Source organism: Equus przewalskii, chromosome 32 (genome assembly GCF_037783145.1).
Source record: "Equus przewalskii isolate Varuska chromosome 32, EquPr2, whole genome shotgun sequence".
NCBI classification, from domain to species: domain Eukaryota; kingdom Metazoa; phylum Chordata; class Mammalia; order Perissodactyla; family Equidae; genus Equus; species Equus przewalskii.
Window position 1 is genome coordinate 11,036,909 of NC_091862.1, and position 27,865 is coordinate 11,064,773.

Genomic DNA, 27,865 nt, shown 5'->3' on the forward strand with positions numbered 1-27,865 from the left:
CGTCCATCCAACTCGGTAATAAATAACACGACTGCACAGAATGTATATAAAACAGTGCCCAACACTGCTAATAAATATTTGCCAAACAAATACGCAAATTTTAGAGAGCCTACAACACTCTGTTAACCAGTTGTTATCTCTGAGGGGAAGGATTATGGGGAAAGCTTTACAACTTTATACTTTTTACATTATCTGGACATTTTACCGAAAACACCTATCATTTCTCCTGCCAGAAAAAAAAAAAAGCCATTTTCCTTTTTAATTTTTTAATTCAATGTGGCTTCAAAGAAGGGATATGCTTAGCATCTTCAATCAGATCAGTGGCTTTCAAACACACCTTCTGAGCTCCAGACCATCAAAAAAAAGAGCAGTTCCAATGACTGTCACAAAACTACTTTTCTGTCATGTGCCCTAGGAGGGTAATGCTGGAAAAAATTAAGTATACAATTCTGCCTACCCAGAAGAAAGTGTGAAATGATATTAGGTCTAACTTTAATTTTCAGAGAGAAAAAAACACTTAACCATCTTGGGCGTTAAATATTTATCTGTGGGATTATACTAATGACAACAAGGAGCCACTTTATGATTATTAAAAATCACTATACTTTCAGTTCACTGTACGGGATTATTACAGTGTCCCCTTAATCACATTCTACCTCACATTATTTCTCACCCTTTGAGGCATTTACGTCTTCCAGCTTCAATCAAACCCCCAGCGCCCCCGTGTTCAATACATTACTAACCAATGGACATTATCCACGTTCTTGACTTTAATTTCGCTATTGTTTTGACTCAAAGGCACAGAATAAGCTCAAAGAAATTTCCTAACACTATAGTACACAGTACAGATCACAGGACAGCAGGAAATAATGTTCACACCAAATGGACCGGGTTTATCATTTTATTAACCGTCTATTATAAAATGCAAGCAAAATTTTAAAATTTTAAAACACTGTGTAAAGGAAGGCTTTTAAACTGCAGATCAAAGACTAAATGAAAAGGTTAAATGAGGAAAAAAATACCATTCCCAAACATTAGAAGTTCTCCCCTCAAACTGCGGTTTCCTCGAGTCTTCTTTTTTGATGATACAGTAAAAGAACACTTTTAAAAAAGCAGAACACCAGCCAAAGTTGAATTCTTGGGTTTTGATTGTTTTCCTCCTGTTACAGGAAAAGAATCTTGACTCTTTGACCCTTCAGTGTTACTTCTAGGAATTTATCTTAAAGAAATACTTTCGCAAAGATACAACTGTATGACAGCATTCTTTGCAACATCATTTGTCATGGTGAAATACTGGAATGAACCCAAATGCTCCTCAATCAGAAATCTGGTTACATAAAGGATGATATAGCCATACAAAAGAACACTGGGCAGAATTACCTAAATATGGATAATAGAAACCCACAGAAAACGACTAAGATATGTTAAACAAGGAAAGCAAGTTGAAGAATATGTGTAATAGTATACCATTTTAAAACTTTATTTAGAAGTACATACACCAGACTTCTCTCTCAGGAGTGAGATTTCAGAGGATTTTTAGCCTTTTACTTTCTGCATTTTTTTTACAAAAAATTTTAAATCTTTTACAGATTTGCAATTAGGAAAAAAAATACAGAACTATTCTCCAATTCCCCCCAAAATGTGAACGAAGTTCACCATTTCCCTCGAAATAAAGCAGATCCATTTGGAGTTATATGCACCTCCTTTATTAAAAAATCATACCACGTGCACAAAAAGATCGGGAAATGGTCCTTTTTCCTTCAGGCTACTAACCCTCTCGAAGTTATGAATATAAAAGACTTGAAAATTAGGATCGTTTTTATGGATCTCCCACCCTACAAAGTTAGCAACTCACAATATGAATTTACAAAAGCCACTTATGTTTTAGAAATAGTTTCTCCCAAAGAAAAATATTTATGCAATTTCTTGCGAGAATTCAGTCCTGAATAGGAATGCTGGAGTCCAAAATCACCAGAACTGCTATAATAAAAGTATTTAAGTTCACAGTGATCAGTAAAAAAGAGTCTTCAATCTAATTTCAATTGTCCTACCATTCTCAAGACTTCCCACCACTGTGTCCCATCTTTTCTATTTTCAGAAAAAGAAGTAATGATTCAAAATGGGAGTATGGTAACCATGTACGGTGCAGGATGTAAACCAGTATGGTTCTCTGCCTGTCAACTTAGATACACGTAAACAAGACATTCTCTCCCCGAGATGCAGCCCTGTGTCGAGTAACTACGTGCTCAAACTTGTCCAGCGCTACCTGTTCAAAGCCAGCCATGCAAGAATACTTCAAGTTCTGACAGATACCACTCGGAGCAAAAACATCCACAGGAGCACTACACAAAGACGGCAGGGGTGTTTCCGTAAACCCGGGGTCAAAAAGGTGCGCTTGTGCATTTTTAATCCGCAAGAGAAAGTGAACAACTGTCCTCCAGTCATCGGTGTCAGCGCCAATGACACGGGTCCCCTTCCTCGGGGTCCACACAAACTGTTACAATTGGCTTATCCACTAGGCTCCTTAAGAGCTTAAAAAAAACAAAACAGAACACCTCCCCCCCCTCCCCAAAACCCACACAAATATTTGTCTATTTCTTCTTTCTCCCCGTCCATCAAGTGGGGAGTAACAGAGGAGAGAGGAAGTGAATGTAACTGCTCTTCAGGACAGAAAAACATACAAAGACAGTAAGAATCCACACAAAGAAGTGTTTAAATTTTGACTCTTCTAAACTCTGTAAATGCAGAAGCTTCTAGGGTTTAATTCATATTCTGCTATTTAACATTTTTAAGTCTTGGCGCTGAGTCACACATCATGACTGACTGAAGGCTATGGCCTGAAAATTATTTTTAATGGAAATTCTGTAACATCTTTCCTCACTTTACCAAATTCCTTACCAGCGTTTAATAACAAAACCAAGCAATGTGTCAATGGCATTTATGACTTTAACCCTCTGGTTTTAGCGTCTGAAACAGTAAACAGGAAAGACAGTAGGGAGAAAAGGAGAGAAAAATGGGTTTTCTAGGTTTTGTTAGGGGAGGACGGGGAAAGACTATGGAAATATATTAAACTTGCAAAGGAAACTGAGCAACAATTTAGAATAAAAAGCAGCACGCATAAGCCCAAGGAAATTCTGGACATAATTTAGGAAAAATGCCACTGGACACAGAAGACCAAAAATGAAGACTAAATGTCCCCAAGTTGCTGACATTTAATAAACATGTTTCTCGAGGAACCTGGTGCTCGATTAATTAGTTAAAGTATATGTACTTAGGCGGTGAAGTTTCTCCAGAGCAGATGGTACAACAGGCTTCAAAAATAATGGGAAATTTGACTTCAAGTTGTCTTCTTTGGTTAGCTTAACAAACATCTTACCAAAAGACCTCAGAGAGGGGGCTGGCATCCGATTACCCTTGTGTTTTATTTAGGATGACAGAAGTAAGAGAGGACGGCGGCAAGGCCTCCCAAACCAGAGAAGACCCTCCCACAGGGCCACTCCTGCACCTCCCCCAGTGCTGAGCTCCATTCCCAGGCCAGACGAGGCTATAAAAAGCCTGGCCTCTGGCCAGCTGGCAGGACCACACACCGGGTATTTTTAACTTAAGGGGGCCCGAGGATGAGGCCAATGCCGGGGCACCAAAGCGTTCAGGGAAGAATAACAACCTCGAGCCAGGATGGTGGGCTATGTCTTAGATTTCTTCCCGAGGTATCCTAATTACCAGTCGGTGTTTTAATAGTGATGGAGACAGAAGAAGATAACGTTTGTGAGAGCTGACAAAAGTGGGCAGATACTTCCTTGTGAAAGAGCAAGACCCCTTTGAAAGACCATATGCAGAGTTACATAAACCGCGGCGTGCACAGCCAACCCTGGCCCAATAAACTGGACTCTTATTTTGCGTTCCTGACACACGCGGCTGCAAACTCGACTTTCGCCATAATGACTCGAACAGTTTGCTGTGGTTGCTCTTCGCTTCACACTGGTCTTGGCACCGGGCCACACATACAGATACCATGAAGCTGTTCCTGCAGATAAACCTCAAACATGGCAAGATCACAACTGAATGCTGAAGTGGTCACGGATTATGTGACTATGGTTAATGTAATTTGCTGGGTAAATAAGTATTAATCAGACAGTTCTTTTAGTTTCACCCCTTATTGTTAAAAATTACATGTAGACATAGAGACTAGTGAAATTTTGTGCCTTAAATGAACACCGTTTCACCTTTCTGTGAGTACTGAAGGTTCCCCAGTCTTCGTCATGCTTCTTACTGTGAATTCTGAGAACAGAATTGTCCAGGGACAGGACAAGGTGGAGGCAGGCATGTGGGGCCGCTGTCCTTTCAGTGTTTTATTTTCTGGATTCCTCAGGAGGCTCCCAGGGCGCAGGTGGAAAACCACGGGTAGAGAGCACACAGAATTTGTACAGACCCAAGACTACAGTCAGAAATTTCTTTTCCAACTAAATATAAGCTAAAAGTATTTTACCTAACTTGGCACTTTTTTCTCCTAAAAGCAAAGGGCAACCAGAAAAATGTTACCTCCTTGTAGATTTGCATTAATAACTTTATTATAGAATGTATCCACATTTGGTGTATCCTGAAAATTTAAAACCCTAGGATCATCTCTGACCCAAATGTCCTTAAAACGCCTGCTCTCACACGCAATTAACCTCCAAAATTTCTTCTCCTTCCTCTCGTCTCTCAACTAGACTTCCCCTCCGTTTCCCTTCACTGGGGAACTTGTCTCCAGACAGGGGCACTGATTTCTCCTCTGGATGGTAACAGTGGAGAAATTGCTGGCCTTCCTACTTCCGACCTCCCCTTCCCTCTGTCCTAAACACAGCTGGCGAGATCATTTTCCCCTGAGCAGCTTCCTGAGTTCCAGGCGGCTTTTCCTGGCGAATCTAAACAAAGGCCACCACCGCCTCACACGGCCTCCTCAGGCCAGGCTCCCTGCCAACCAGAGGACACTCCAGTTGCGCTGTGTTCAATTCATTTATTCATAGGTTTATTCTTAGTCTCCAAATTCCGTGAGCCACTGAAAAGTCCAGTGTATCACCAGGTAGCACAATGTGAAACCTCCTAAACAGACAACAGGTTGGTAAGAAAAAAACGTTTGATTAAAGTGTCTTTGCGGAGATTTCCAGTAAACAGGTCAGATTAAATACTCCTGTTTATCTCGACTCCCTCATAGAACCCCAGTAAAATAACAGTAAAGGAACATTTTCTTTTTTAAGTATAAACCCAAAAGGGCAAAGAAAACGGAAGATGAGATGATAGTAGAGGAGAGGTCAAAAAATTTTTGGAAGGAGAAAAGCAGATCGACAAGTGATAATGAAAGTTTTCATCTGTTCTAGGTGAGAGGATATGAGGCAGGCTAATTAAAGCTCAGAACCCCAAAGACTCAGGAATCAGAGGGGGTCAGGGGGCTGGGCAAAGTATCTATAAGGAGTAATTCAGAGCCCCCCCTCCTAATCCTCACCCCAATCCTGTCAGAAGTGAAGAGGATTTACCATCTGGAGGGCTGGCAGTAGAGAGGAATGAATGGAAAAGGGAGGATTAAATGGAAGTATAAATAAATATATATCTACACACACCCATGCAGCCTCCAGGTGCCCTGATTTCCTCTCTGGATGAGTTACTAGGGGGAGGAGACAGGTAACATTTGAAGGTCCTCAAACAAATGGCCTGATGCCCTCCCCATCATCCAGGCCCACCAGAGGACACACCAGAGGACACGCTGGTCCAAGTACACAGAGCTTTCCATCTGTTGTTAGCTTGCCAATCATATGTGCCTAACTGTTACATATAAACAGAAAGCCACGGAGCAGCAGACGTTTCAAGATAGCCTCCAACAGGAAAGGCAGTGAAGGGTAAGGATGGTCAGGACTCAAAGGAAACACAGAAGGAAAACTACAGAGCCAGTCTCCAAAGGCAGAGATCCTAAAACGATCTTCAGCGAGTTAAACTGTTGTACCCATACAACAAGAGTAAGATGGTATAAAAAAAGAAAATTTGGAGAACAAAATCAAGCTCGTGGAAAGTGAAACTAGGAAAAGAGAAAGAAAAAATTCACCAGAACAGGGGCCAGTGAAGTGGTGCAGCAGTTAAGTTTGCACGTTCTGCTTCGGCAGCCCAGGGTTCACTGGTTCAGATCCCGGGCGTGGACCTACACACCGCTCATCAAGCCATGCTGTGGCAGGCATCCCACATATAAAGTAGAGGAAGATGGGCAAAGATGCTAGGTCAGGGCCAGTCTTCCTCAGCAAAAAGAGGAGGATTGGCAGCAGATATTAGCTCAGGGCTAATCTTCCTCAAAAGAGAAAAAAAAAAAGAAAAGAAAACAATAAAAAAAAATTTCACCAGAACAGCTGGAAAACAAACTAAGACTATCTAGCAGGAAATAGAACAAAAAAGACAAAGAGATGAAAAAGGGATAGAAGAAAAGATTTAAAAAATAAAAGATTAATCCAGGACTTCTAACATCCAACTAATAAGAGTTCCAGATTGTGTGAGCAAAGAAAATAAAGTTGAGGAAATCATGAGAAATGAAACCCCTCCCCTCCAGAAACTTCCCAGAGTTGAGTTTCACACTGGATGGGTCCAGCAAAAGGAGTAGAAAAATACTAACTCCAAGGTTCATCAGTATTTTAGAAATCAGAGAAATAAAGAGCTTCTAGAGTCGCCAGAGAGGGAAAAATAGGTGACATACAAAGGATGAAGCAGTGGACTTCTCAACAGAAATATTAGCTTAGAGGGCAATGGAACAATAGCTGTTGAGGGAAAATCATTTCCAATCTAGAATTCTATACTCGGCCAAATGACCAAAGAGTGAGAGTGGAAAGGGCATCTTTCTGCTGGGCAGGGAAACTTACCTCTCCTGCACCTTTCCAAAGAGGCTACTAGAGAATGCACAGCACCAAAATCAGGAAATAGTCCAGACAGGAGACATGGACTCAGAAAATTGAGATTGAGGCCAAAGTGACTCCGAGAACGACCGTTAAAGGAAGTTTGACTACACATAGGCAGCAGGTCATGAGAGTAATAAAGTACAGGACAGAGAATGAGACAGAGGGATTCCAGGGCTGACCAGGCACTCAACCACTGCTGCCCAAAACCACAGAAATTTAGAAACAAGCAAAATGCAATATGCTTCATTCCAGATCAAAATCTTTTATGGTCGGGCTAACTGAAAGAATGTAAGTCATCTGAATGCATTCAGTGGAAAGGAGGCTATGAATTTGAGGTCTGAATTCTAAATTGTGGAGACAGAGCTTTTAAATGTGGCATTTCCCCAAACATAAAAAGGCTATTCACAAGATGGTGAGCATCCACAAATAAGAAAAACGTTCACTAGAGTTTGATTAACTGATGGGTTCCACCTCATTGAGAGGAACAGTACAGCTCCATCAGAAGATGAAGATAAACTGATGATACACATTTTTTTAACAGCAAAACAATGAGGCAATTATCAACTCCAGGATAACAAAAAGTCATATATTAAGGAAATACATTCACAGTTCACGTCTCAATAGAGTTATTTTATACAGTCCTATTAATGTAAACACTGAATGCTTATTTAACCTTAACTTATGACATAAGAGAGTAAGAGAGAGAACGGAAACTATAGGGCACAGCAGCACAAAAGAGCTAACTTACGGAGCAGAGTTACTAGGTACAGTCTAAATTTGAAAAATGAAAAAATAGCAACATGCTCATGTCATTTAGAAATATGGACTTAAGTACCAGAATAAACCATTAAGAGTTGAAAATGGATGTCTCCAGGGACTGGAACCCATAGGAAAGGAGAGGTGGGCGGGAACTGGTATTTTTCACAAAAAGCCTTGTAATATTATTTTTTAAACTGAGTACACATGTTGTTGAGGGAACTTTTTTTAAAAATTTTTTCAATGTACATTTTCCCTCCACTAGACTGAGAGCCTTTCAAACAGCAAGTTCTTCATAGTGAGGGGCATAGCACAGACCCTCTCTAACACTGCTCATCTGTAGCCTAATGTCCAACCAAGACTAAGTATCTGTGACATTACTTTTTACAGCACACACTCTTTTTTAAACAGACAGAGGAAAGATGCTTCAGAATGAATAAGAGAATTCACTAAGAGACTGGTGGGTTCCGCCACACTGCCCAGCCATTCAGACTGACCCCACGGTCTACACGCCAGAACCACCCTAAGCCAAGGAGAACAGAAATGGCAACCAGGGAAAATTTGTTAATACTGACACCGGCATCCTTTTTAATATAATCTTCCTAATTCATTTGGTGGATACTGCAACCATACATGATATGTAGGGGTGTTTAAAGTGTACATATTTGACAATGCGATCACAACATAAGTTTCTGTTCAGATTTCCAAATGGCAGGTGAGCCACTAGGATTTGCAACCTTCCTTTCTCACATCAGAATTCGGAGAAGGTAATCAACTTAAAACTAGGTAAGTCATCCCTCTCCTCTTTATCCTTAAAAGAAATCACTGGACTTCATTCATATGTGGCTCTGGATTTCCAAGTAACAATTTTTAATAACCATAGAATGCCAGCCTTACATCTTGCTATTAATGTAACAATGTAATGAATACTAATAAAAACGCTTCAGAAATGAAATGATGGGGCTGGCCGGGTGGTGCAGTGGTTAAGTGCACACGTTCGCATGTTCCGCTTCTCAGCAGCCCGGGGTTTGCCGGTTCAGATCCCAGATGCGGACACGGCACCAGCTTGGCACGCCATGCTGTGGTAGGCGTCCCACATATAAAGTAGAGGAAGATGGGCACAGACGTCAGCTCAGGGCCAGTCTTCCTCAGCAAAAAGAGGAGGACTGGCAGTAGTTAGCTCAGGGCTAATCTTCCTCAAAAAAAAAAAAAAAAAGAAATGACGGAAGGGGTAAAAACAAGACAAAAGAAGACAACACCTATTCACATATAGTGAATTTAACAGAACGGATTAATAGAAATGAGCAAGTACTCTATTACTTTTTCCTTTTTATTTGAAAAGATGTGTAGTAATGTATGCAACTTTGTATAAAAAGAAAAGATGCCTTAAAATATGTTATCAGGGGCAATAATAACAGATAAAACTGGCAATAATCAGGAAAACTGATGAGAAGTGTGGCTTTTTACTTTCCTGTTTGTAAAAGCATAGGTCAGAGATGAACATAAAAGTCAACTAGTAAGCTCATTTAAGGGGGAAAATAAACAATAGTTAAGTTTTTGTTCAAAATTCAGCTTCTTTATATATTTCCATATCATCACTCACCTATATAAAACACACCAGAATAAAAGTTCAGAGTATTGATTATATTGTCTGAATATTACTTTAGATTTTTGACAGGTTCCTATTTCTAAAAGAAAACTCATGAGCAATGTAGACTGCAAAGGCAAAGATCCAGTCTTTAGGTATAAACTCAACTGCCACAGAGGTGCTCTAATTGTATGACACAGGCACAGCTTTGCACAATCTCTGAGATAGAAGAAAAGAAGGTTAATACAAATCATACGCAATTTTTAAAGGGTCTACTTATTAAAACAATGTTTACAGACACATTATATTTCTGCCCCTTCTTGATACATGATAGGTTAGTAATTTCCTCCATTCTGGAAGCCAAAGTATGGAGAGACAGTTTCTACTCTTAAAAATCAAACAATAATGGAGAAAGGAAAGTCTCTTCAACAAATGGTTTTGGGAAAACTGGACAGCCACGTGCAAAAGAAATGAAAGTACACCATTATCTTGTACCATACACAAAAACTAACTCAAAATGGATTAAAGATTTGAATGTAAGACCTCAAACCATAAAAGTCCTAGAAGAAAATACAAGCAGTACACTCTGTGACATCAGTCTTAGCAGCATCTTTTCAAATACCATGTCTACTCAGGCAAGGGAAACAAAAGAAAAAATTAACAAATGGGACGACATCAGACTAAAGAGCTTCTGCAAGGCACAGAAAACCAGGAACAAAACAAAACGACAACCCACCAACTGGGAGAAAATATTTGAAATCACATATCCAACAAGGGGTTAATTTCCAAAATATATAAAGAACTCATACAACTCAACAATAAAAAAACAAACAACCCGATGAAAAAATTGGCAGAGGATATGAACAGATATTTCTCCAAAGAAGATATACAGATGGCCAACAGGCACATAAAAAGATGTTCAACATCACTAATTATTAGGGACATGTAAATCAAAGCTACAATGAGATATCACCTTACACCTGTCAGAACGGCTATAATTACCAAGAAAAAAAAACAACAAATGTTGGAGAGGATGTGGAGAGAAGGGAACCATCATACACTGCTGGTGGGAATGCTAACTGGTGCAGCAACTATGGAAAACTGTATGGAGATATCGCAAAAATTTAAAAATAGAAATACCACATGATCCTGCTATTCCAGTACTGAGTATTTATCCAAAGATCTTGAAATCGACAATCTAAAGAGATTTATGCACCCCTATGTTCACTGCAGCATTATTCACAATAGCCAAGACCTGGAAGCAACCCAAGTGCCCATCAACAAATGAATGAATAAAGATGTGGTGTGTGTGTGTGTGTGTGTATATATATATATATACACACACACACACAATAGAATACTACTCAGCCATAAAAAAAAGGACAAAATCATCCATTTGCAATAACATGGATGGACCTTGAGGGTATGACGGCAAGTGAAATAAGTCAGACAGAGAAAGACCAACACCATATGATTTCACTCATATGTGGAAGATAAATAAACACACGGAGAAAGAGAACAGATTAGTGCTTACCAGAGGGGAAGGAGGCTGGGGAGTGGGAGAAAGGGGTAGAGGGGCACATATGTATGGTGATGGATAAAAATTAGATTACTAGTGGTGAGCACAATGTAGTCTATACAGAAACTGATAAGTAATAATGTACACTCAGAAAAAAATTAAAATTAAAAAGAGTTTACTAATGTATGCTTGGATCAAAATACATATTATAATAAAGATTTTGTTCTTAATTACTGCTCTATGAAAATCTGGATTTACTAAATAGATTGTACTTTCCCATCACATAAATAACATCACACGTGTAACATACATGTGTCATTAACATACATGTAAATAAAATACACATGTAACTGTGAAATTTTTAAAAGATCAAGATCCAGCCCGCCTTTACACAGGAGCCCTGTTGCCTTCTGAATGGATCCATCAAAGCACTAAAATGGGCAAAGATGAAAGGAAAATTCAGAGGCACACGAACAAAAAAAAAAGATTAGATTCTGTGCTTGTTCAAACTTAAAATGTGAAAAATTCTGCAAAATTCAAAAAAACCCCTTTAAAGCCTAATTGAACCGTAAGGCGCCACCACTTTCCTCCCCCAGACCCAGCAAACCCCTCCTCCAGATCCAGGTCTAATGTCACCTATTCCCGGAAGCCATCTCCCCCCACCGTGCAGCTTTAGAGCGTTTTCTACAGATCTCGACCACAGCACTCGGCATGCCACCTTCTAAGTACCTGCATACACGCCTTTCCACAAGTGTACTCTGAGTTCCGTTACAGCCGTCAGTAAACCTCTGGTGACAACTAAGTGAACACACCATTAAAGACCTTCATAATATTCTCTTAATTCAACAGGCCAAAGATAACAGCACATCGAATGGATGTCTGAGACAATGGTATTTATCTGAAGCCAAAAGATCAGTTTTCAAAATTTAGTAGGAATCTGTTAAAATTAGAATCAGTCCGTAATCATACATACAGCCTACCTCTAACACTCTCCTCCACACCCCCCTTCCTATCTCCATCCAGGGAAATGTCCCTCCACGGGCACTACCATAGCACCGGGGTAAATACCAGTCCCCGCCCTCACTACACACCGCTCCACCCCCCGTCTCTGCAGAGCATCTCAGGACCAGGACCCATCCTCACCTTCACATCCCCCTGTGCCCAGGACGGTACAGAACGCGGTCAACACTCCATACATGTGCGCAGAGTAAACTCGACTTACAGCATGAACTGTTCTCCTTTGAGGTGAATCACTTCTTTAATTCAACTAATTTTAAGAGAAAACTTTGCACTTACTCTAATAGAAAACCAGTATTACTCGCCATAAATAGAAGATGACCACAAAAATGCATACTATGAAGACAGTATAATATAATTACATTCCGACTGGAGACTGACACCTGCCCACGGCTCTAAGACTGAGGCCGGCTCTTCAGAAAATGAAGAGGGCAGGAGGGCACCCAAGTGCTAGAAAGCTGACAGAGCACACTGCCATTCACAAGAGACAAATCGTCAGAGAAAATAACTCCCTTACTATATGATCAATGTTACTTAACGCAGTGTCTATGTGCCACCCACAATGATCTGGCCTAACACCAGTGGGACATGTGGCGTGCAGAGAAACTGTGGGCTGGGTGGTCTTTAAGGCTGCCCTAGCAGAAGAGCAGAACTCTCTACCACCGCTGGTATGACCTCAGGCAAGCGACCTGACAGCTCTGTCTCCCCAGTGGCAAAGGAAGGAGCGTGACCTACCTCCCAGATCGGGGGAGGATCACAGTAGATGACGTATGTAAAGGGTGTGGTAAGATGTCTGGCACTTAGCAGTCTCAATAAATACCAGAGCAACGTTAAACTCCCATGATTCTGATGTAAAATGGTACAGCTGTTGCGGAAAAGAGTTTGGCAGTTCCTTAAAGAGTTAAACACGGAATTACCGTATGACTTAGCAAGTCTACTCCTGGTTACAAACCCAAAAGAACCGAAAACAGGTATTCAAAGAAACACTTGTACACAAATGTCGCTAATGGAACTATACACAATAGCTAAAAAGTGGAAACAACCCAAATGTCCATCCACAGATGAATGGATAAACAAAATGGGATATTTTCATACAATGGAATAATATTCAGCCAAAAAAAGGGGCATGAAGCATGATACACACTACCACATGGATAAACCTTGACAACGTCACGGTAAGCGAAAGAAGCCAGACGCAAAGGGTCATATATGATGTGATTCCATTTATAGGAAATGTGCAGAATAGGCAAATCCATAGAGACAAAAAGCAGAGTGGTGGTTGCCAGGGGCTGGGGGAAGAGGAAACAGGAAGTGAGTGCTTAATGAGTACAGGTCTCACTTGGGGGTGATGAAAATGTTTGGGAACTTGATAAAGGTGATGGTTGCACAACACTGTAAATTTACTAAATGTTGCTGAATTGCACACTTAAAAAGGGTTAATTTTATGTTACGTGAATTTCTCAGTAAAAAAAATTCCTGATTCTAAGTGTGATAGACATAGCAGGTAAATTCAACTTTCAACTTGGTAAAGGTCACAGAGGACTTTCCATGGAACTAATACACCGTGTCAAAATGAGGCAACCTTAATTATAACTAGTCTTATTATTCAAAAACTCAAACGAATTCTAGTCTCAGTGATGAGAATTCCAGTTTTACCAGAATCATAAAATTTAGGGCTAGCACGGGCCCCAGAAGGAAAGTGATGACGATGTGAAATCCTTGCCCCACCACTTCACAAGCATTTAAATCTGCACAACCCGATTAACCTCCTGTGCCTCAGTTTCCTCAAATGTAAACTGCGGATCATGACACCTACCTCAGAAGGCTGTGAGGACGGAGTGAGTTAATCCGTGTAAAGCAAGTAAAACAGTGCCTGACACAGAGTAAAACCTTAATAAACATTAGCCAATATTATTATTATTATTCATAAAATGGAAATAAATAGAAGCGTGGCAAGGATTAAATGAGAACATCCATGTAGAAGTACTTAGTCTAATACCTGGCGCATAATTGTTATTACTGTCATCTAGTGACAATCTCTCGTATTTTACAAATGAGGAAATGGGTCCAGGAAGATGATGAAGACAAGGAGGACAATGAGCAAGATCTACGCTGATGCCCTAAATCCCACACTTCCTTAAAAGTGAAAACTACTTTTCTATTACACATCCTCAACTAGAATAAGGCCCATAGGGATAATTTTTTAAAACAATCTAAATTGCATTTCTTTCCTCCTCGGTGTAACTTTCATCCTAGGTGTAGTTACGACTTCCGCTTCCGGAATCAAGCTACAGCACAGTGTAGGCATAACGGCAACAGTTCCAAATCCGTCTGTAACACACGCTCTTCCTAAAAGTTCAGTTTATTAATAGAAGTGCTCTGGCCCCGTAAAGCATGTGAAAACAGCGTCTGCTAAGAATAGGGGGTCCAACTTATCGATTTCACTTATAGAGAACTAAAATGTCACATTTAAGATTTCTTTCCATGAATAAACACGGACTTATACACAATTCCAGGATGATATAAGCATGGATGTAAAATTCTCCGCCACCACAGAGGGCGTTAAGCCCGTTCTCACAGCCCCCATACTTTCAGCACTCAAAGCAAAGCCCTGCCTCCACGGGGAAGGGATTCTCTTTCTTCCAGCAGTAAATCCCTACCGGAAAAAAGTCTGTTTTCTATAAACTGCATCCTAACTAGGGGGGGGCTTTTCCTAAATAAGCACTGTCAAATGACCGGCGTTAGAATGAAGATCTGACACCAAATCTCATTCTGCTACGATCTAGAATCTTTGCTCACCTCCCCCCTACTTAGTGTATTACACTCAATACAAGAGAATTCCAGGAACATTAGGGGCCATGAAGTTACAAAGGCACAGCTGTCTCCAATTTATTCAGTGGGGTTCCTATCAGAGAGAAGGAATACCGGCTCCTGACACTACACACATTGAAATAAGCAAGAGGAAACCACCCAGCGCTGACGGCTCCCAGGTACCAGAAATTCCTTAGGGCTCTAACAGCAGGGTTAAAAGTACGGCCCCGTGGCTGTCAGCAGGCTTCCCGCCAGATCAGCAGAGGAGCTGGGCACCAAGAGTTCAACCGGAAACCCTGGCAGCCACGCACTGTGGCAGATCCACTGCTAAGGCACGCGGACCTTTCGGCATTGGGCTCCACGGATTTCACCGGCCAGTCTACAATTCTGCAAATTCTTTCCTTGTTTGCAAATGTTTGTGAAGTGCATGTACCGTCCAGTTGAGGGGCCACAGCAAGGCAAACCAAGTCCCTGCAGTCTAGACCTTTCCTAATGGGAGCATCAGTGAGCCAACAAACGCACCTCGGGTGGTAAGTGCTGGGGAGGGAGTAAGACAGGGCAAGGTGGGGGAGGGGGCAGCTTTATTTGAGTGAGTCAGAGAAGACGTCTTGAACACGTTTGAACAGAAACTGAAATGAGACAGCAAGCCCTACCAAGACCTGGCCCAGCCAAGAGCCTTCCAGGCAGAAGGAAGAGCAGACTCAGGCAGAGAGGAAGCAGCGGCATGGGGCAGGGAGGCAGGCGCGGGGCCGCGGGGACTCCACGTGAACCGGGGTCACAGGAGCAGAGCCGTGGCCTGACTCACGCTGTCGAAAGGACCATTCTGGGTGCTCTGCTGAAAACACACTGCAGGGCGGGAAAAGTCAGGGGTCCGCTGCACTAACCCAAATGGGAGATGGCGGGCTTGGCCCGGCGTGGCAGCCGTGGAGGTGGTGAGAAGCACTCAGTTCCTGGATAGATTTTGAAGGAAGAGGCAATGGGATTATCTAACAGATGAAGGGCTGGGAAAAAGAGGATGACTGTGAGATTTAGGCCTGGGCAAGCGCACGGATGGAGCTGCCACTGACTGAGACAGGAAGACTGCAGAAGGAGAGGCTGGGAAGTTTTTACACGAGAGAAACTTGGGAACTGTCAAGAATAATTCTGTTCTCCACAAAGACTTAGTAACCAAAAAACTCTGCCTGAATAGAATTTCAGAACTCAAATTTATAGTCCCCCTTGCAGCTAGGATGCATTCAGAGAGTCGACTTGTGTTTTTCAGTTAGACCGACCACAGCTGGCTGCGATGTGGAACTAAGCACGCGGCATGTTGCTTATTGCCCAATTTCTGTGGCTTCTGGCAGCAGGGGTCGAGTCCCTGGTTGGAACTGGAATCGCTCCTGGAGCCCTCTGCCTCGGTCCCCATTCTGCATGTGTGCAGTAAATCGCCCTTTAACCGTCATTCTGGGGATTACTCTAAGTGTGCTGTGATACACCTGATGTCATGAACACTTAGGGCCAATGACATCACCAGGTTATCACTCTTTCCACCTTTTTCTTTGAAACCAACAGGGAAGAATGGGAAGAACTCAGTCAGAGACCCCTGGGGGAAGGAAGCGTGCTCTCCCTGGTGGCCCCGTGGACCTGGGGAGAAGAGCTATCAAAACTGGGCCAACGACTGGGAAATAAGTTCCTCTCGTCTCCAACAACCCTGACGAGGGCTTACAAGTAGGAAGTAGAGAAGGAAAGTCTTATTTCTGTGTGAGGCCCAGAGCACTGAGGGGATCCTCCAAAGATGTAAAACGTTAAGATTTCTACATTACTGGGATATCAGAAAATCTTCCTGGAAATCTCAAGGTAATATACTCATTAAAGGAAAGGGAAGTCTCCTCTTTGGCTGACCCTTTTAAGGAAGCGTTCTGAGGTCATACAGCCCACAGGCCCACAACTACTCTAACCTTTTCCTCCTCTCCAGACTTCTCTGGGAGCGATGATGATACTGATTATCCAGCAACGCGTAATCCTCGCTCGCAGTGCTGGGAGCGTCCCTGCTTGGCTGTCTTTTCTGTGGTGCATCTCAGACTGGTTCCCTTCCCAGCAGACGTGTGTCCTGTCCCCTGTCGTCATCGTCCCTGGCCCTCCTTGGGACCAGCCACCCATCCAGGTGCAGCTACTTTTTCTCAGTCTCAAGACCATTAAATAAAACTTAATTACCTCCGCAATGATAGTTTTTGCATTTTAATTCCAATACTGTCATTTTTGCTATTGCCATTAGTCTTCCTCTTTGTTTCTGAATGTTTGATGTTTGGCAGAGGTTGACCTGGGTCCTTGCCTTTGGCTAACCATGAAGAGCCAATTCCACTGCTTTGTTTGGTAGTTATTTAAAAAGAAAGATATGTTCTTAGTGATTCAATACCAATGAAGGCAGACTAACTTGGTTAATTCTTTGGAATACTGTCTGTTTTCCAGATTAAACACACTTCTTCGCAGGCAACGAGGAGCTGGGGAACCTGCTGTGGTATAGTTACTAATCTGGGTCTGGGGCGACGCTGATAGCCCAGGCATGTTTGCGTTACATATACGCACTAACCACACTCAGGTCTCAGCTCCAGAACCTCCAGGAAATTTCTAACACCTGGCTCCACCTGGCTTCTGAAGTCTGAAACCCGATGGAGCAAGCTCCCTAGGAGGCGTCCACAGCCACCCTATGAAGGCAAGGCCACATCCTTTCCTCCTGTTCCTTTCCCTGTAATTCCCTTCTTTCCTCCTGCTCCCACCCATCTTCTTCTCTCTCTCCCCGCCAAAGTGTTTTTCTAATTTCATTCACAACTACAAATTTAACTTTGAAGTTAAACTATAAAGGCAAATAGCCTTAATAAATTTGTTGCACGTAAAAATAATCAAACAGCCATAAAAAAATTTTTACCGTAAAGAATTTAATTGTTGGCTACTAACACAAAACACTGCTACCCTTAGAAAAAAAATTATTTTAAAACAAAGCCATCCAACCCCTCTGCATGGGGTTAAAGAGTGAAAGTAATGGCACAGAACATAAGTCGTAAAACTTCTTATTTCTACTTGGAATTCACTGCACGCAGTTTGTCCCACTGTTATGTGGTATATACTTACTTTCAGAACTACTTAGAAAGTAATAATGTGTAAAGTGAGTAACTAATTACTGGATCTCTCTTTGCTTCCTTTTGTGACTCCAAGTAAAGTTAGCATCTTAACCTTAGGATTTTCTACACCTTAAAAAGGACAGACTACAGTCTACACAACTAACACACACCAGGTATTCAGAAGAGGTTAGCTGAGAAAACCATCACCTTAAAAATAATAAAATCAAAAATTGGAGAATAATATTTATTGTACTGATTGCAACAATCTCCTAACCTTTGAGGAAGAAACAGCTCTTTCCACTTTAGAAAGAATCTGGGTTAGTAGTTGTAGTAACACAACCTGTCACACCTCCACCCCTAAATTTCAGGAGACCGTATTTGGAAAATCGAAAACTCAAATGAAAAGACATTAACTTACTATTGTTTTAAGGGGAAACTCCAAGCTGGGAGATCTTATAGTCAAACTCCCTCCTTTGGCTGGGGAGCACAGTGAGATCCAGATTTTTCCAAGATCGCACACAGATTAAGCATTAACCAGCAAGGACTACACTGTGCCAGCTCCTGGTTCTGGGCACATTTCACCCTGTAGGGCAGTGGTGAGTTCCTGACTCACGGGGAGGGCCTGAGAACGAGCTCCAGCAGGTGCAATGCTGCTGGCCAGAAGCTGCTCTGGGGTCCTTACGCCCGGTCTACCCCCGACACTTGGTTGGTAACGCCAGCGGCATAGGAGCCCAGAAAAAGACACAGGGAGGACTTTACAGTCAGACACCCTTGACATGGGCCTCCATCCCGAGAGCTTTTAAAGCACCCTAGGAGATTCTGACACTCAGCAAAGCTTGAGAACCAGTGGCCTAAAATATGCCACTTAGTTACTTCACCTTTCAGTTTACTTTCTGGAATTTTGTTGTTATTTTTCAGGGAGCACTGAGGGAATGCGGCTGGTTGATTTTACTGATTTCAACTGTTAGTTTTATTTGAATCCTTTAAGTTTTAACATAAATATCATACTTTATGTTTCTGTAGTGAAAGCAAACAAACCAAACTTACTTAAAATATACTCGAGTAATTCTAGTGCTACTTAAAACATATACTTAAGATTTACATCGCAAAAACAAAAATATAGGGGCCGGCCTGGTGGCATAGTGGTTAAGTTCCTGTGCTCCACTTTGGCGGCCCAGGGTTCCTGGGTTTGGATTCTGGGCGTGGACCTACACACTGCTCATCAAGCCATGCTGTAGCAGCATCCCACATACAAAGTAGAGGAAGACTGGCACAGATGTGAGCTCAGGGACAATCTTCCTCAAGCAAAAAGGGAAAGATTTGTAACAGATGTGAGCTCAGTGGGAGTCTTCATCACCAAAAAAATAAATAATAAATAAAATAAAAATATAGAAAAGTTTAACAGATATTTTAGGTTGAAAGCCTATATACGTAAAATATGTAGAATTCATATGTAAGTAACAAAACAGTATAAGCTACTAGCAGAGAACAGGCACTGTATATAATCCTACAATATCTAGAACAATGTAAATGTTCAAATAAAAAAACCAAATACATCAATATAAACTTCCTAATATAAACGTAGCTTTCCAAACTAAAACAGAAACCATCTCACATTTTCTCATTAATCTTTCAAGCATAAAACCTGCTCTTTTCTCGTTTTTAGGAAAAAGGCTAAAGATTTAAACATTTATATTTAACTTGAAATGTGATCTCTTCTAATACACCTCTACTAAGAACGTCACACTGAATGCTTCACAATATGTTTAAATCCAACTACAATATAAAAAGCAAATAAAATCAGCTAAGCATTCCAGAAATTTAAATTTTAAGGAGCAAATAAAAATTACTATATCTACAAATCTTTTCAAAATGTATTTTCTTGGTACAAAACTCCATCTACAGGGAACTCTGGCATCACAGACAGCAGCATCTGCTATCTGCTTGGAAGCAGAAACACGAGGTGTGAATGTATTTTGTCGGTAAACCTTAAATACCTTCATGTTCGCTGATGAAGAACAACTGAGGAAATCAAGACAAAATGTGGCCAACAAAAGGCAATTATTTATACAAATCTGCAATCCGCTGAAAGGACTCCAAACGTTTCAGGTGTACGAGCAGAGCAGCTTGGCTCCAAGTCCAGTACAGAACATGTATATACAAAAATGCTGCAAATAACACAGCGAAAGAATTGCACAGCATTCACTATCTTACTACCAAAATGTTTACCTGCATTCTACTGATGTATTGTCTGTTTCTATGTGTATATATGCACGTAATATACATGGTCAATATATTATTTAATATACCTACACAAATACATTTCATTACACCAGGATATCGCCATCACACAAATGTTCTATTTTATATATGTGTGTGTGCGAGCGAGCGTGTGTGCATGCACACAGTTACAGGTGGGCGTCATGAGTGAATATACACTATAAAAACATTAAGAATCTGGATGTGAAGTGGACACTGGGCATCCATTCCCCTCCATTATGCTAAGCCAGGCCTCCCTTCCTCATCCCCTCACACTTTATCACGCTCCTTCAAAACAGGAAGGCTAAGCTCTCTTAAGATGGAAGCAAAGTTAAGCCCTGACTATTGGATTCACATTTAGGATTCAGAGACTGAGTCTAAACAAACATCTCATGTCAAAAAACTCTGGAATTTTTAAGTTTTTAACCAGTCCTCCTCTCCCCATTCATCATTACTTTTCAGAGACATTGTTCAAACTATATCAAAACAATTTCAATCATATCTTGAAAAGCAAATATTTTTTTTCCAGAATAGACTGACCATATAAAGTAACGCAGGTGGGAATCCTTGAACTTGCTTGGCTGCCTTAATAACCCCAAAGAAAACATTTATTTTAGCCAAACAATTGTAATGTTTGTCTCCTTTTAGAAACATCTGCTGCCAAAATAAACATTTGCATTGGAAGAAGTGTTTTGGCTGCTAAGATGGTACTAAATAAAATGCTTATGTTCTGAAATAAATATTTTACTCAAAAAACACACAGCGAAATCGACATATCCGAAGGGTGTAAAAGATAAACTAAAGACACAAATTAAAATCCCTATTAATTTTTAAAGTCTTCTACAAATGAACCTCGGTTTTTATTTCAGTTTTCATTTAGATTGAAAGTGATAAGTTCAGATAAGTCCTCTTAAAAAAATAACTAATTTCTATTTAATTTTTCCACACTATCTTTCAAAACAATTATATCTATGCTCTTGTTGCTGTAAAGGTCTTTGCAATACAGATGTGTTTGTGAAACTAAAAAGTCGTGTTTTCCCATTATAAGAGCATGCAAAAACTTAAATCTCTCATTTTCCCCTCTTTCCCTTTCCCTGGTTTTATAATGCCAACAGCCATCAGATTACACAAATGTCTGCAACAAGATAAGCATAGTTAAAATATCAACCCAATATAATGCTTAATAACAGGAAAAATCTCAGACTACATAATTGAAATCTGCTTGACACAAATAATGTATCTTCGCTTCTGTAGCCTATTTCCCCTGAGTGTTATTCCTTTTATATGAAAATCTTTTTTAAAGCAAGTGAGCACAGGTCTATGTATACATCTGTGATCATAAAGGACAAAAAAATAAAACATTTGCTCACTCATGTCCCTGATCCAGCAAAGGATACCCTGGTGTCTAAGTTTAAAAAAACTGAAAGAGTCAAATTCTAGTAACCTTAAAGATTATACATCCTCTGTGCAGCTCCGTGTTAGATGAAATCAAGCAGTGTACTTCTGTTAACCATCCCCAGGTTTGAATTCCAGGAGCCTGGAGGCAGACCATTCTCCACAGAAGCATAGAAAATTCATTTCCCCTCTCAGTTCAATAAAAACCGAAGTAGACTAGTTTTTAGGGCACCGTGCAAAACTAATCTGTTTAGCCATGTATTTGCCTGATGACGCGGGAGAATCAGCAAGCGAAAGACCACAAATCTAGTTCCAGTTAATACCAAAATGATGTACCATTATCACGTCATGCTTCAAAGACGTCATGAGTATATTTCAAGAATAAAATTATCACCATACAATTCAAGAATCACCAAGTTAATACTAACATCAAACACTCAGTGGCCAGTTCCTCCGGACTCTCAGAGACAAAAAGGACGCGGTGATACCATCCGTGTTACATTGCATACGAGCACTGCAGTTCCTTCTAACAGGATACTCATTTAAAATTCCTATCACAGTCGTGGAACGCCAGCCAGGAATCACACTGTGACCCCCGAGCCAAAGACAACTTACCTCTCAGCTGGTAAGAGGGCAACTCAATTTACAAACCTGAATTCCTGCATTTTAATCCTTTGCAGAAATATATGAGCAATATTAAATGAACTGGATTCAGCTCATTAGAGGTTCACAAACCAAACACAGAAAGTTTTGGAGGCCGTCCAAAGCAAAGTCACGCCTAGGTGGTGATGTCCACTCAATAAAAACTCAATGTCATCATTATCTTTCAACTTTTTCCCTGAAGAACATTAGCAGCCACGGCTACAACAATGCTCGGCCAATTACACTAATACTAGGAGAAGATGGACAGGCCCAACAGCCAATCACTGTGCCAGGAACTTGTTTGTAGACAAATTTATAATTATCCAAAATTTGCAAACAAAGCAACTGACTGAAAATTCCTCACCAAAGAACACAGACTAAAGCTAACAAAAGATACGTGCTCTAATAACCTTTACTCAAAACCTTCACTATGTTTTTTCCATTTCAAAGCTATTAATTAGCCTACACCTAACTGATCCCATGAACTTGGTATTATAAAAGCTGTGTCTCCTTTAAAATGCTCCACACATTCGAAAATGAATTTGCAGCTATTTTTAGCCTTTACATTTCAAAGCCAGATATTATATTTCAAGGCTGTATTACAACGAAATGAAAGGGTGAAAAAGCAATACAGATTATTTAGAATCCTCGATTATGATGAATTCAACATGAATGTTGGACATTCTACAGCCAGGGCATTCATTTTCTTACCAGATACACTATTTCCCTTTCATTATCAGAAAGATCTGTGCTTGATTAGAACTAGGCATTTCTTTTGGTTAGCAGTAAAATACCTAATCTAAAATCTTAATTAAAAATTTGCTGAAATACTTGGTGGGTAATCTTCATCAATTTGTCCCTTCAAATCAATCCAAGAGTTAGTGGATTTCAAAAATATATAAGAGCCACTGGGATTAAATGACACCAAGAAGCTAAGAAAAATGAGGTTACTCTATCTACGTGTGTGTGTCCTCTACGTTTAGCCTTACGCGTGCGGGGAAGAAAAGAATGAAAAACATATTCCTAGGAAATCATCCCCCACACACCCTCTCCATTGTCAGCCGCTTTGGGATCACAAACTAAGCCCATGTAGAAAGCCTCTCATAAGACTTTAACTTATTCAGAGAAAAAGAGGAAAGAGCCTCCAGGAACTCGCCATGAACAGCGCCTTTTGAAATGACTTTCAAATTTCACATCAGGAGAATATGGTGGAAAGGAAGGTGCAGACACAAGGACTGGTGAGCATGTACGTTTCTCCACGAGTCCTGCTATTTCTTACCTTCCTGCCTCTACTCTCCCTGTGGCCAGGGCGTCAGAGAACTATCGGCCCCCAAATGAAATCAGCCAGAGGGCAGAGTTAGGACTCCAGCAGCCAGCTGTCTCGGTCTTCTTCCCCTCAACTAAAGGCAAATTAGCTTTAAAACCAAAAGAAGGAAGAGAGAGAGAGAAATCACAACTCTCACCTTACTTCTCAATCATTTACAAATTATCTCCCTCTCACCAGTAGCAGCCTCAACCAGAGATTTTCACTCTAGGCAGCAAAATATTGCTGGAAGAAAGGAGTAATGTTGAAGAGAATTAAGAATGCAATTAAGTAGGCAACTGACTGTGAGAATTCTGAGCGGCCGATCTTTAATAAAGGAGAAGCGAGAACCGCCGGCAATAACGAGGGCCGTTGAAGGAACCAGTAGCTAGGATTCAAAGGCTGGGCTACTTCTGTCTTTCCCTACAACCACCTTAAAATAAAAATAGCGCCAGAGGAGGAACAAAGATAAAGAGGAAAGACCAGGGGTCAAGGAGCACACGTGTAGTGATGCACGGAAACTAGACTTTTGGTGTTGAACATGATGCAGTCTACACAGAAGTCAAAATACAATGATGTGCACCTGAAATTTAAGTTATAAACCAACGCAACCTCAATCAAGTAAATTTTCCAAAAAGAGGAAAGACAATATTCGGTCTCTAAAAGAAAAGGCTCAGATGCAACTCATTTGTGAACTTTTCGGACACAGCTATGTGTGTGTAAAGTATGATGTCTGATTCTCCACATCCACTTTAAAGAGAACAAAGTTCTATTCAATTTTTTTTTTTGCCACAGATGATTTTTGGTCACCTATAGGAAAAACTTCCTGAGCGGAAGTACCGTGAAACCCTGGAATGGGTTACTGGCAACGCTGTGGAACGACCGGGCTGCAGGCTGTAACACACATGGAGCCAAGCGGACGCCCCCCGGTGGGGAAGGCACGATGTGGGAATTTATAAATAAGCCTTTCTGGTGTTCCTAGTAACTAAATACCCTAATAAGTCTGAATCTAATTTAGTCTTTCCCAGATTTCATGCCTCCTCAGGCCCACGTAACAAGGATATACTCTCCAGTATCCACGAGACTGTAGGTTTACTACTGTTAAATTAAAAGTAGAAGTCATTTAAGGTAACTCTATCTGATTCTACAGAAAAACACTGGGTCGTTTTTAAGAGCAGGAAAAATCTTATTTGTTTCAAGTAAGAACACAAAACTCATCAAAATCTAAGAAAACAGATACATATCAAATCCTCTTAGAGGAAATACAGAAAACTTTTTCAAAAGGTACAGAAGAAATAATATTGTAAGAAATGAAAGCAAAGTAACTCTTTGGGAGACTAAAATAATCTTTTTTAAAGTTGATGCCATCTTCATGGGAAAGACCTTTAAATAACTTAAAACTTCACCTGAAGAAGTCTACTCACAGCTCAAACTCTGACACAGTCCGACATCAGAAATATAAGAAAGCCAAGTTCACTTTGAGGCTTAGATCTATATAATTTGCTGCAAAATGATGACATGGTCCATCTTTCAAATTCAACTGGTAACAATGGCCTTCTACCAAACAGGTATTTTGTCCACTTTGTTCTAAGAATATCACTTTTCCTTCTTTAAAAGAAAGAAAAGAAAATGGTACCTGTGATTCCTTGACGAAACTACGAAAATTAAAAGCAGAAAATCAGCAAAATGCCCCCTAATTCTCTCAATACCAATCTTAGGTAGACAGTAAAAGACAAACACAAAACTATCATCAATTTGGAGGAAGTAGGAGTCAAAACTAGCACAAACCTGCTGCTGTGGGTACTGCATTCCTCCCATGGCCCCTGGGTTCCGACCCTGGATGCTGAGTGGGTACCGCTGGGGCCCTGGGGGGCCGTAGGAACCTCCCGGGTAAGGGCTGCTCTGCTGCGGCTGAGAATGCGGGTTACTGCCCAGCCCATACAGCTGAGGTCTCTTCATCACCATGGGATCCATCGGGCTGCCCTGGGAAGAAATAAACCAAGAGGGAAGTTTAGTAAATCATTATTATTACAAATGCAGAAATTTTGTTATACTACCATCTACGCTAAAAACACAACTATCCTTACTTTTGAAAATAGTAAAAACACTCAATGCATACAAACATCGAATCATTATGTTGTACACCTGAAACTAATATAATGCTATATGTCCATTATATCTCGATTTAAAAAAAAAAACAAAAACAATGACCTCGCCGATATAAACCCAGAAGAACATTTAAAAAAAAAATCTTAGATGTATACAAGACATTTTATTTTTTTATTTTTAGGAAGATTTTAAGAATTAAGAGGGATCCGGAGTAAATAATATACGGAAAGATTCTGCATCCAAAGCAGAGAAAGCATTTGCATCTGAAACTTTTTTATGCATACAGGAAATCAGCATGATAGTTAACCTCACCCAGCTCCTTTGAGCTTACCAGTAATAAAGACGAAGTATACGGAGGGGTTAGCAACCCTTTCTGACTTCAAAGTACTCTGTGAACATCTACTTTATTTTAGACCTGAGTCTGCAAGTCCTGATCAAACGTTAGTGCATCTGAGAGCTCATCAGAAAGTGAAACGATAGATTTCAGATAATGCAGAATGTCTAGGGTAAAAATTTTCAACGATCACTAGTGCGCATGAATAAGCACCCAGACTATGAGTCACAAGCCACCCTCCCCATGTAAGTAAGCATCTCACCAAACACAACCAGTTCAAAGCTAGACTTTGAGTCTTATTTTTGGCTTGGTGAGTCAGCCCAGGGGCCTCAGGGCCAAGGCCATCGGGAGAGGCAGCCGGGGGGCCTCCAGCAGGCTCTCACGCCCTGGGTGCTTCAAAGGAGCGGTGCGGCAGTGGGGAAGTCCCTCCCCGCGGTGCTACAAAGGCCCGCAGCATTCATCCACAGATCCGTCCGTCCATCCGTCCTTCCTGCCTTCCTTCCTAAACCAGAGACTGATCCCTACTGTGCGCCAGACTCTATTCACGCTGAGGTGAGCACATGGGACTCTCAGGAAGGCTTAAGGATTAGCAGGATAAATGGGAAGAAGCCAGGTTCAGGGTGGGGAGGGCGGAGAGGAGAAGCAACAGCATAAAGCTTGAGGGAGTTGAGTGGCCTGGTGCATGAGGAAACATAAGCAGTTCAGATTCAGGGGAAGGAGAATTTGCAGAGAAGTGGAAGCAGGCAGAAGCCAGTACATGGGAGGGCCTTATATGTCGTTTTAAAGGCTTTAGATTTTTCCTGGGGATGAACCTCTGGGTGCTTTGAACAGAGAGAACTAAAGTCAGATCTGCCTTGGGAAGGACCGGCCTCAGGCAGCTGACTGCAGCCAGGGTGGGCTGGCGCGGCAGGCAGGGGAGCTGAGGTCCTGAACTCGTAGCAGCGGTGGCCCAGATTCAAGTAACAGGACAGAAATGCAGCCCAACTTGGAGACTTGAAAGAGTGAGGGAAGTCAAGAGTCAAGGGTGTCTTAACAGACAATGGGACACCAGCTGAGGCAGAGAGTGCAGCCGGGGAAGCAGATCCACCCTCCTCCCAGGGCCGGGCAGTCGGGGGTAACCCCCAGTAATCTACATGTTAAATTGGAGGTCCCTATAGGAAATCCACGGGAAACTATCCAGAAGGAAGAGACACAATGAGCTTGCCGCCTGCGGAGTGAGGTCTGACCCAGAATAATAAATAGGGACGTCAGCACAGATAGGATACTATATGCTCCTGGAGGGCAGCGATCTTTCTGTTTTACTCACTATTATGTCTCCAGGACATAAGTCAAATAATGCACCTGGCACTAAGAAATGTTCAATAAATACTGGAGGAATTAATCAATAGGAACCACGTAAAAACTCAAGAAGTTTATCCAGGAAGAACATAGGAACAGAGCACAACGGGGAGAGGACAAAACTCTAGAAAATATCACCACTGAAGGGAAAGCAGGGGCAAAAGAGCTCACACAGAAGCCAAAACAAGGGTCAGAAACTGTAGTTAGAGATTCTAGAGAGGACAGTGTTACGGAAGAGAAGGGAATCGTGTAGCAACAAAAACAGGCATGCCAAGTGCAGCCCAGGTGTGCAACAGGCGAGGCCTCAAAGCTGCTGCTAGCCTTGAGGACCAGGAGGTAAGAGCTGAGTTTGGCAAGGGCAGTCACAGGGCAGAGGTGAGACACAAACCGGAAGACAAGAGACTGAGGCATGAATGGGCGGGTGGGGGGCGCCAGGAGTGTATGCCCAAAACCCAAGTTGGGGAAGCTACCAGAACTGCCCGGCCTCCCCTCCCACTACACTTGACCCCAAGGCTGCAGGTGGTCTTTGCCCTTCTTCCTTCCGAGGGTTACCCTGGTGGTCATTTTAATGACTTGACGAATCTATTCACCACACATTCACTAAGTACCTACTACATGCACGGTGCCAGGCACTAGAGGCAGAAAAATGAAGCAGCGGCAGTGGCTGTCCTGGAGAAATGAACAACTCACTGAAGGGGACAGGCTTCACGAAGATTACAGAGCAAGGCAGTAGACACCCCAACCGGACACACAAGGCTCTGTGAGGAGGGAGCCCCACGTCGGGT

At 41.5% G+C, this 27,865-nt stretch overlaps 1 protein-coding gene across 26 annotated transcripts in view; it reads right to left on the reverse strand.

Annotated features, from left to right (window-relative positions):
- The window catches only part of ARID1B (AT-rich interaction domain 1B), a 413,537-nt gene that overhangs the window by 339,626 nt on the left and 46,046 nt on the right, over nt 1-27,865 (reverse strand). For all 26 annotated transcript variants that reach the window (XM_070603126.1, XM_070603109.1, XM_070603106.1 and 23 more), the window contains exon 2: nt 25,088-25,282. In XM_070603126.1, the coding sequence (XP_070459227.1) occupies nt 25,088-25,282 (195 nt within the window). The remainder of the gene's footprint in view (nt 1-25,087; nt 25,283-27,865) is intronic.